General features: G+C 29.6%; 1 protein-coding gene across 1 annotated transcript in view; it reads left to right on the top strand.

Moving 5' to 3' along the window:
* Positions 1 to 12,353, top strand: part of LOC108914736 (basement membrane-specific heparan sulfate proteoglycan core protein-like) — a gene marked incomplete at its 5' end in the record, with an annotated part of 93,939 nt that overhangs the window by 32,690 nt on the left and 48,896 nt on the right. Inside the window, 2 exon segments of the mRNA XM_023456115.1 lie at positions 8,725 to 8,870; positions 10,687 to 10,861. Of these exon segments, the coding sequence (XP_023311883.1) occupies positions 8,725 to 8,870; positions 10,687 to 10,861 (321 nt within the window).

Raw genomic sequence — 12,353 nt, 5'->3', positions numbered from 1 at the left:
AAGGTTAGGTTACATTGTCAAAAAATTCGTGCAGTCAACTGATGTTGTATTCGTATTGAATTCATTATTCACTTAATTATTAAATATTAATCCATCGACCCATCAGTGTTAAAAAGTGAAAGATTCCTGACAAAAGTTTTTCTTTTGTAATTCCACGATAGTGACAGTGTAATTTTTATAAAGAAGTAAAAAATAAGATTAGCGTGGCGATTACGTTAAAATCGAGATTCTTATTTCTTACTTTGCTTAATTTTTTAGTTTGTGCACAAACTAATTTTACAATGAACCGAGAATTCAATGCATTTACTATTTCCGAATGTGTCGATATGGTGTTAGTGTATAGTGAACCGGAGAAAATGCGCTCGCGGCGACTATATTGCACTTTCCAACCAATGATTTTAGTTATGACACAGATATGGAAATCATCTTGTATATGTAACATATCGGTCAAAATTGGGTGTGTCAGTGCTATGCCTGTATCCGTGCAAATGGGGTTCAATTTCAACATTTTCTCTAGAAATGGTAAGTTTTATTTCATTTTGTTCCATATTTTAATGGAGTTTGTTTAGTGCACACAGTTGGTAACTACACATGCGTATGGATGTGGTTTTGTTTGCGAACTCTTGCAGTAACAACAATGTATTTAAGATAGTAATTACTATTAATTATTATAATAAGAAAATATCAATTTTTTTAATATCTATTTTTCTTCGATTGTACTTTTTCATTGAAAAATTCCCCAAAAATTGAGAAGTATCTTTCAACGACCATTTATTACACAGCTGGTCTACAGCACGTAACTCATCGTACAGCACACATACAGGACCGTTCCAGAGAAAATATTTTGATCCATAATTGAACTTTAATTTATGACAAAAAAAAACGCAAAAATATAACTTTTTCGTATAAGACTTTTCTATTACAAATATCGTTAGGAAGCTGTAGTATAATTTTTATAGATTATACAAGCCACACCCTGTATATTGTAAAAATTTAATGTTTTACCATGACACAAAGACTATAGGATATGATATTTCCATGAAGTAAAATCGATTTGCTAAGGGTTTATGATCACCTATACAATTAATAAAAATATAATTTTAATAGCAATAATTGCAAACTCTTCAGTTTTATCAATATTATTTGGGAATTTTAATATAGCTTTTTATTGGATTATAATTAATATTTGGTAAAAATTTGTTAGATACAGCTGCTTTATTAATCATTTGATGAATAATTTTCACGTCTGAACGTCATGTACAAACCCAAGAATTTTTGGTGTAAAGTATACCTTCATGTCTATAAGCTCAACCCAGATTTTTAAATCTTTGTTGGGAAAATGGGAAAATATGATACTTACTTTATTATAGTATTCACTTTGATTGTATCTTACAATCAAAGTACAATAATGCACAAATCAGTATTTAGCCTCCAGAAGATATTATAACATGGCTGCAGGTATGCACATTATCGTAACTCTTAGTCTTTGTTTCATGATGTTTTATATCTAATGCTGACTAGATATTTTTTTATATTTGGACATAACAGAAGACAAAATTGATTTATAATTATTACTAATATTGGCAGTACTATGCAGGGTGTTTTCTAATACTGTCATAACTTCAGTAGACTGATTCCACGGTGGGCTTGAACATGACTTAAATGCGAAGTTTTAGCACCACCGATTTTCTTTCGGCATTCGATTCCTGGAGTCATAAGAAGGCCAGAAAAAAAATCCACCATAATCCTTAGAGCCGTTTTCGAAAAAACACCCTTTTCCAACAAAGAAAAATTCACTGTTCGAGACATCGGGATTTTTCTACCTTTCGCTCACTTTTAGTTGCCAAACTTCTCCAATTTGGCAAAAAATTACGTTTTTCTGAAAGTTTTACACTAACACACAAATATTTACAAGCATATTTTTCAAATTGCCCCTTTTACTAAGACCGGAGATACTCATTGACGATTCTCAGAAACAGTTAAAAATAGAAAAAATTTGAAAGAATGATTTTTCATTCGAGTGAGTTTTGCGGTAGTATGTCAACAAGCAAGAATCATATCATTTATTTCCATCCTTGTTTGATTTGCGAGGTCATTGAACTATCGCCAACCCCCACCCCCGATTGTTTGTTTACGTTTTGTGATACTCCAGATCGAATGATCAATATTATTCGTGAAATTAGTTAAAACTTCAGATAGTCTTCGACCCTTTGACTGTGAAGTTGTAATTGTTCTCTTCGAAATTTCAATTTCTTGTGAAAGTATGGACAGAAGATCAAAGGATCATTCAGGAACCCATCAAGAAAATCAGGAGCGGATATATTTTCTCTGCCTGCAGAAGAAGAAACAAATGGTCAAAATCAGTGGTAGTTTATTTGTGAATCTAAAAAAATGTGTGAATTATGCTGAACAGGATGAACGTTTTCCCAATGTTTTATGTAGTGCTTGCAAAATTATCCTATATCGGTCAGTGAAGTGTGGAAGTATCAGGAAAATAGCCCTGCCGGACTATACAGAGTTCAAAATTTTGGAGAAGAATACTTGGGCAACTTCACAGTCAAAGGGTCGAAGACTATCTGGAGTTCCAACTAATTTCACGAATAATATTGATCATTCGATCTGGAGTATCACAAAACGTAAATATACAATCGGGGGTGGGGGTTGGCAATAGTTCAATGACCTCGCAAATCAAACAAGGATGGAAATAAATGACATGATTCTCGCTTGTTGACATACTACCGCAAAACTCACTTGAATGAAAAATCATTCTTTCAAATTTTTTCTATTTTTACCTGTTTCTGAGAATTGACAATGATTATCTCCGGTCTTAGTAAAAGAGGCAATTTGAAAAATATGCTTGTAAATGTTTGTGTGCTAGTGTAAAACTTTCAGGAAAACGTCATTTTAGTAAAATTGGGGAAGTTTGGCAACTAAAAGTGAGCGAAAGGTAGAAAAATCCCGATATCTCGAACAGTGAATTTTTCTTCGTTGAAAAAGCGTGTTTTTCAGAAAACGGTTCTAAGGATTACGGTGGATTTTTTTTTCTGGCCTAATTATGAATCCAGGAATCGAATGCCGAAAGAAAATCGGTGGTGCTAAAACTTCGCATTTAAGTCATGTTCAAGCCCACCGTGATTCGTAAGTTATTTTACCAAAGAGTCTTAATAAATCAGTAGTCTAAAGCGATATATACTGTATATCGTCGTTGATCTTACAAAGGGGCATAAGTGATAAAAAGAAAATGGACCAAAGTCCCTTTTTGAATTAAGCTAAAATATAAATGCAGAAAAAATATTGTATCTAATTTGTGCAAAATGTTGTTTTTTACAATTTATATGTTGTTAAACCTGGTCTTCGGCTTTGTTTCGTACATATAATTTGACATCAAGAACACTTGCTTTTATGTACTTGTCACAAGAATAATTATTTTTAAATTTTAACACTTTCAATGCACTTTCAAACCAATGATTTTAGTTATGACACAGATATAGAAATCATCTTGTATATGTAATATATCGGTCATTTTGGTGCAAATAAAAGTAGAAGCTTCAATAAAATAATGCATGATTTCTGCTTAATATGTTTCTTATACGTATATATTTTCAATACCAGTCAAGTCAAATACCACAATTAATGCCTCATTGGGTATTGAAATGGAAATGTTACCCTCACATGTGGCCGCACCGGTAGGTACTCAAATACCATTCGTTTGTAAGTACCGAAGCCAGTCATCGACCGATCTATACATTACCATTGAGAGCTTAAATAGTTTTGACTATAAAGAAAAGAGATATCCTGGTGGAGCTGAAATGCTGTTTTACCATGTAGTGGGCTGTAATCGCCAAAATATAAGATGCATTTTGCATGATAGACAAGGTCATCAAGTGGGAGTTATTAATGTATTTGTATATCCAGGTTTGAGTCAAATACAATCACAGTAAAAAATGCTTTTTGTGATATTTTATGTTCTCATTGTGTTTGACTATAGAAAATATTTGCCTATACTTTTAAAGACTTTGTTTTAGAAGTATATTTTTGTCAGCTAATAACTTTGTGATATAATATTTATATTTGTAGAAACATATAGTAAAAGATACTATTAAAACCTATTTTGGGACTGGTAATTATCACTAATAAAACTAACATCATTGTCTTCATCTTAATAACACTAGAATATAGTCCGTTATTTTTATCATAGTAAAAACTAAGAAAATTATCTGTAATATATTTCTTATAATTCTATTCTTTGAATGAATATTTTGTTATGACAGTATTTAAATGTTATTTCTGATTGGACGAGTACATACTTATATTGACGCGTTACTATGAAAACATGCTATCTCAAATTTAGCTTGGAAAACATACTGTCTAAAATTGTACTTGGAAAACATGCTAGCTCAGATCTTTAAGAAAAAACTTGGTATCTCACACAAAATTAAATTTGACTAGAAATTTAAGTTGGCTGCATTGGCGTTGAAATGCACATTGAATGATTGAAACCATGCACTTATAATAAACTTATATAATATATTTTTCAAAAAGGAATATTTATGTTCAGGTACACTGTATATTTTATTTGTTTCATTCAACATTTTTCAATTAATTTTGTTAACTTACTGTTATAAATGACAAAATTGTTAATTAAAAAAATAGAATAATATGCAGTATGCTGCAAGACTTACATTACTTGACGTTATTTGAAATAACAAAAATTATAAAAAAAACATTGTATATCTTAATATATAAAAATGGTTATTATTACTAAAAATTATTCAATTTTTTTAATTTTTGCTTTGATATAAAAATTAATAGCACACTCTTCCCTGATTTATAGTCACTATACTCTTGATACACTTATTTTTTTTTTTTCACAAAATGTGGGATGCAATATTTATTCTGAAAATAATAATATATTCCTAATGTGGACTCTCAGGAGACTACAATAAAAAGGATTATATAGTGGACCAGGCTAGGCGCCAAACTCCGGGTCTGAATCGTTCTTATTGCACCTCAATAAAAACAAATGGCTTCTTAAAGGTACAGTAGTCCCGTGCTTGCATAGACTTTGGAAATGAAATGCAGGTATGCGACACTTTTATTACCGGTACTTTATGATCTGCTGGATATCGATGTGACAGATCCAGAGCAGATGATATGCACGTGCACGTTTCCACGGTTCCCCATACACATGTTTATCGTACATATCATTCAACTTTATACATTATATTTATATTCTCGTTATTATGTTAACTCTAATAATGAAATTTTATGAATAAATGATATGTTTTTCTATAAATCGGATAAGAGTGCGCTATTAATTTTTATATCAAAGCAAACTTGTATGAAAAAAATCGAATAATTTTTAGTAATAATTAACATTTTTATATATTAAGATATACACTATTTTTTATAATTTGTTATTTGATAATTATGATTCTATTTTTTTAATTAACAATTTATAACAGTAAGTTATCAAAATTAATTGAAAAATGTTGAATGAAACAAATAAAATAGACAGTGTACCTGAACATAAATGTTCCTTACTTTTTAAAAATTCAATATTTCAATCATTCAATGTGCATTTCAACGCCAATCAATGCAGCCAACTTAATTTCTAGTAAAATTTAATTTTGTGTGAAATAGCATGTTTTTTCTTAAAGATCTGAACTAGCATATTGTCCAAGTACAATTTTAGATAGCATATTTTCTAAGCCAAATTTGAGATAGCATGTTTTCGTAGTAACGTGTTGATATATTCTGAAGAGATTTAGTTAGCCTTAATAATTTTTTTTTCTTATTTTATCATATAAAACGATAGTTTTTATAATCAAAACAAGTTTTAAATTGCTTATCAAAAATGATGTAGGTATTATAGTGATTTTACTTAATTAAATTAATACCTTTAAACTTTGATGAATTATATGAGAATTTAAGTTTTATATCAATAATATTTTATTAAAATTAGGAAAAATCATGTATATTTTATATTTTTTTTATGAGGAATATCCTTAAAGTTTGTCGACTTAATCCTGAAACACCCTGTATAATATAAGAGAACCACTTTGAACGGAATGTGATACAAATTAAAGATAAAAATTAACAATTCCCATTACTTTTGATCAGTCATCGTATATCTCTTTTTACTCATTATGCAAACATCACATTCAGTACATAAAATCTTTTTCTAAAAACTGATTACGTAAATAACTACTTAGATGGCAATAATATAATAATTGATTTACAATGGCACTTAGCTTAATGGTAAATTCTTGAAGTAAATAAAGTAATTGAGTCAATATCCACATTTCAGATAGAATATTTCAAATATAGTATTAATTTCGTGCTCACCAATACAGAGTGGTAGTTAGTTACACTTTACTGGTGGTCAATGTAATACAAAAAAAAAATAAAATTTTGATTAAAAGTTTTATATACCATACATACCACTAAACTGTTAAGTAAGATTTAAATGCCAAGCAATAAATTGATTTGAGAGGGAGGAATTTAAAATTGTAGCCCACTAAGCAAAATAAAATTGCTGCAACATTGTCAACAATTTAAAAATAAACTGTAAGGTTATGCAAATCTTTATGGCAAATTTGCGATAAATTTGCAACAAAGTTATACTTTATTTATTTCATTTTTTATTTTTACATACAGCACCAGTTAGTAGGTACAAAAATACAATTGATAAAAATTGCATACATAAAAAAATATAGATATAAAAAGTACTTACATAAAACATCCATAAAAATTTACCTACCTTCAGGAATAGGTTAAAATGTATAATGGTTTAGCAAATATTGGAGTACAATCTTTGAAAAGAAAAGCCAGTAAGCCATCAGGTTCAGCTGTATTATTAGGCTTCAAGGTATTATTTCTTCAAGGCAGATAGTCAACATTTTTTATTATTTTTTTTATTTTGATCTTTCCAAGGAAAGACGGCAGACAAATGTCATCTTCTCTCTTACTTTCCCTGTCTTTTCTTAACTGGGCACAATCCAGCGTACTATTATTCCTAGATGCTGGTTTTTTAATATCACAAAGATTTCATTCTTGATTGTTGTTGCTTTGCTACAATCATATTTTCTTGTGTTCATTCTTCTCCTTACTATCTTCGCATTTTAATACAGCACAAGGCGGATTTTTAGAGTATTTGACGTCTTCTACAGTTTTTTTGCTTTTACAGCCTTTCAGTTTGCACGAATTGGAACGAAAATTTATCTTTAATAGTATTTATGTCAGGAGGAGGAGGACAACTGTCTGCTTCTGAACATTTATCTTTAGATGATGCCAGTTCGATTAACTGTGTTTCTTTGATCACTTGTTCCAGACTATCTAGAACAATATCAGCATGTTCCTCTTTTAATTTAAATAAGACCAGGACATATTTGGATTACCTAGTTGTTATTTGTTGTTCAATATTTGTAATGTAATTGCAGTAACTCTGTCTTATATCTCTTTTAATTCCTGCTCGTAGATTACTAAAAAGAGTATAGATATCATATATCATCCAACAACTTTGCGACGCAGCATTTTAATTTACCAAGTTTGTTGTAAAGTTGTTGATAATATTGATACAAAATTGTTAAAATTTTGATTCAATGGCACATGGCCTGGTTGAACAGCACTTCCATTTTTATGAGGATGTCAAAAAACGGGTCGACTACCAAATAGCCTCAAAAGATGTGTTGCTTTTCTGACATGGAATTAAAATGCTGCCAGAAAGATGGGAAAAGGAAGTAGCTAACGATGGACGATACCTTCAGTGACTTTTTACTAATTCTTTTAAATAAAGCATTAATTTTCACAAAAATACAGAGAACTTATTCGACATCCCATTACACTTTGTTGAAATGTACTGAAAAATTTCTTGTTTAGGCGCTTACCTGCACTTTTTAGCAGCTTAATTAGATTTTTTCCTTAATGCCGTTTTCATTGCTCTAATAAATTAATTTTTTCAATGTGCAATGTAGGTAGTTTTGAAGTTATTTGTGTTTGAATAACGTACCACAGTACCATTGTCAGTTGATTTGATATTAAGAAAATTATTGTGCCGACGAGATATATTAAGCGTATTATGTAAGTAAAATGTTTGAAAAGCATTTACTTGTATATCAAAAACCAAATAAAAATGTCAAAATAAACTGTAAGTTTCAAGTTGGATTATATTCTTACTTATTCTAACAGAAAAATGTAACTAACTTCCACAATGAGCACAAAATGAATACAATTATTGAAATATTTGCCTCAAAAAAAAAAACATAATAGCTGGTCCTTTCAACATTGACATTATGTAGACTGAAGGAATATTTGATTATAGCATATTCTACCATTAAGTTGTGTTCTTAACAAACTTTCCCTGTATACCTATATGATACAAACATGTACTAATAAAAATATATTGTTTGGGTATAGTAGTACTTAAACTACAAATATAATAATTATGTTGAAGTTCTAATCACATGAAAATTTGCTTTTAACCTATACCGAATATATTTACTAAATTTGCATATATTTAGTACTTTTGTTCATTTCTTTATATATATGTGAAATATAGATATTTTCTTACACTATTAAAGAAATAAAATCTTACTTCGAATGTGAAAAATGCAGTAATTCTTTATTTGCTAATCTTTTTTTCAGTTATTAAGGCTACACTTTTTCTATCTCAGAGGTGTTTTAAATTTATTATGTATAAAACTAAGATTACAACATTTTTAGCGATCACAACAACATTACCTCCACCAGGCCCCTCCCCTGATGCACCAACTATTGATATTAAAATTATTGATCACGACATCAGCATATATGAAACTGGCAGTACTGTAAGGTACAACTGTACAGCAACATCCCGAGTAGCCCCTAGGGTGAGTATAATTAAATCCACATTAAAACTACATGTTAATAGGGTGACAAATTGTTAATATATTTTTCTTAGATTTCTTTTTCTCCCTAATCGGGTTATTTTCTTACAAATAGAGTCAATAATTTCAATGATTATGTTTTTGTTTATCAAATTTTATTGAAATCCTTAAATATAAATGTACAATACACTGGATTTACAAACTGGATTTGTATACATCAAGGGTGACTTTAATTTTAAAAATTAATACACTAATTTATTTTTTTTAAAAAACAATTGTAATAAATTAGTATAAATATTTGTTGACAAAAGAATTTTAAAATATAAAATTTTATGTTAAAAAGTAATACATTTCCATATTTTAAAAATTTAGCTCTGGAATTATAAATTAAAAATATAAATTTTTATCTATCGGAATCATAATAAAAGTTTAACTGTGCAATTAAAGCTATATATGTAACGCACCAATTTTATATAGGTGGAATGAAAAACGTTTATTATTTTTAGTAGTGATGGGCACTATCGAATGAATTCTACTATCGAATAATTACTAAACGAATAGTATATCGAATAAATTCATTCGAATAAAATCATTCATTACTACTTTTAACCGCCGTTGCTTAGACAACTACGCGTGCTTCTTGACTGCGACTGATATCGAGTGCTATCGATCGCTGCACAAAGGTGAATGCAGCGCTGTTATACCATCATCACCGTCCCTAATGAAATTAAATATTATAATTAAATATTCAAGTTTTGTTGTTTTTATCTATTACCTATTTATATTAATGTTGAATTATAAAATTTATTTAGTCATAAATATTTTTTTCATTCTCAGACGAACGGCCGATAACGATTGTTATGTGTTGGAAGGTATTCATTCGTTTGTAAGATTAACATATTTTGTCTATCGAATTAAATTAGTAATGAATGATTTTATTCAAACGATGAACGAATTCATTCAAATTTTAGTTCAATTAAACAAATGTCGTCGGGTTTTAAAATATTGAAGAAACTGTATATTGTTACTTTTTTCATTCTGCTGAATAATACAGTTTGTTTTTATTTGTAACAATATTTATTAAAAAGTAGCAGCAAACGGTAAATTCAGTGTATATCTGTAAACAACGACAGACAAGACTGCACCAATGCCGCGCATGCCGTAAATGTAACTACGATTCGTTTGTTCGATTTTTATTCGAATAGTATTAGTCGCTATCGAATAATTCGAATAACCTGCAAATATCGAATAATTTAATAGTTTTTATTTGATAACGCCCATCACTAATTTTTAGCTTATTTTTGGCAACCACGATTTTATTAATGTGTCCGACAAATTTTCAAAAAATCCGATAAGATTACATTTTACATAATTTTCGTTGAATTTCTTTATTTTTTTTTTGTGTATATATTTTTTTTTTTTTTGTATTAAAAATATTTCTAAAAATATTAATTCACTACCTATTTCTACCTATAATTTATAGTTCTCCCATCCTCTCTCTTATTTTGCACCCCTCCCCAGCCCATTGGCTGGCGACGCCCTTGGCATACATACAGAAATGATAAAATTGATTGTGTATTTTGACTACAGTTGCTAGAAAAACAGTTCTAATACGCAAATTCTAATAATTTAGGTCATCATATATTTTGTATCCCTTTTTTGAGCAAATCGGTCAAAAAAACAAAAGATGAGGAAATGAGTTTTCAATATTTTAAGTAAATATTTTGAAAAATATAAAAAAAGAAAAAGACCCTACATATTTTCAGTCAAAAATTTTATTTTTTAAAATATATGTACCTATGTTACATATTTATTTTAGACTGTGAGAATAAGGTGGAGTAAAGCCGACGGAGAATTACCATCCCGTGCTATTGACGATGGAAGAGGTTTATTAGTCATAACTGATGTAAAAATAAGTGACTCTGGAAGTTACGTGTGTCAAGCAACTGATGGCTTTACTGTTGTATCACAGACTGTTAATGTCATTGTAGGAGGTAAGTACTATTGCTAGATAGAAAATAAATACTTTATTAAAAAATTATTTTTTTGCTGGCATAGCCTAGTTTTCTATTCATTTGGATATCTTGTCACTTGTGGTAAAAATTAAAAAAATATATAAAAGAAACAACTAAATCATGCACTTTAGTTAGTAATGTTTTGAGAAAATTTTGTTTCCCAAAACTAAGAATAATATTTCCCATTTTCAATATGTTTGATAATTTTCATTCACTTTTCAAGATGTTAATTAAGTGCATGATTTAGTCGTTTCATAAAGTAATCCTTAATTGATCCTTTTGTTGCAAGAGTTTGAGTAATAAATGCGCAAATAAATAGAAAAAAATTACATACATGTCCAGCAATTCTTTAATTCAGTGTCAGTTTGCAAAAATTATAGTGGTCATCAGTGTCGCAGCTAAGATCACAAGTGCCCAGGGCAATATTTGAATTTTGCGGCCCCTCAAACTTATTTTGTAGGAAGAGAAACAATTAGGGTTTTTGGTCGAGACTTCTCGAAGCGAGAATTCCCGGGAAATCTGGCCTTACTCGAGATGAGAAAAAAGTGTCGAGAAATCGAGAAATCGAGAAATTTAAAAATCAGGCGCGTCTTAAGTTCTTGACTGGAGTTCGTTTCGTTCATGCGTTAATTCATTTCTTGACAAATAACTGAGCGGTTCTCTACCAGCTCATGATTTATTTATTTTAAATTTTTAAGGCTTTGATGATTCTTTTTTTTAATGTACAGGGAGATTCATTATATTTTGACCCCCCTTTAAGTTTTTTGTTTTAAGAGTTATAAAAAAATGTGAAATACAAAAGTTGCACGATTTTTTATGAAGTTTTCGAAAATGATAGTAGAAAAACAAATGAAGTTCAAATAAAATGGCCGCGGATGTTAACTTTGTTAATTTAAATGGAACACCCTGTATATTTTTACATATTTGGATAGAATGTTCCTTGTCGAGCATAGTCATATAGGGTTTGTTGTAATACCTAATATTGAAGTGATAAATTAATAAGAAGAACGCTTATGTATCTTTAAATTAAAGCTTGTTTTTTTTAAGATTTCTTCGAATTAATTCCTTATTTACTATTTATTTTTAAACATAAACATAAAACACATCACAGAAATGAGACAACCCCCAAATCCAAAAGCCAAAGGCTTGTGCGGAAGGGGGCTACACTTGAAAAAACACGGACAAACACCCATTATCCATCGACATTGCCAGTGCCGACACCGGGGATCGAACCCGGACCAGAGTAGGAAGCCTAGCCGAGAAATGCTTGCCACCGCACACTCGACCGACTGCGCTACCGTGGCGATAACTATTTAATTAAAATGATTAATTAATGATTATTAATAATTATTATTGCAAGAAAACTACGATTCAAAAACATTGAAATAAACATAAGTATATTGAAAGTGTTTAATAAAAAAACAAGTTTAAGGTTTTTAAGAAGAAACTCAAAGTTTAGTTTAGTTTTGTT

The sequence above is a fragment of the Anoplophora glabripennis genome, unplaced genomic scaffold, assembly GCF_000390285.2.
Source record: "Anoplophora glabripennis isolate ALB-LARVAE unplaced genomic scaffold, Agla_2.0 scaffold1175, whole genome shotgun sequence".
NCBI classification, from domain to species: domain Eukaryota; kingdom Metazoa; phylum Arthropoda; class Insecta; order Coleoptera; family Cerambycidae; genus Anoplophora; species Anoplophora glabripennis.
The sequence above is the reverse complement of the archived record's forward strand: the minus strand, read 5'-3'. Positions and strand labels throughout refer to the sequence as shown.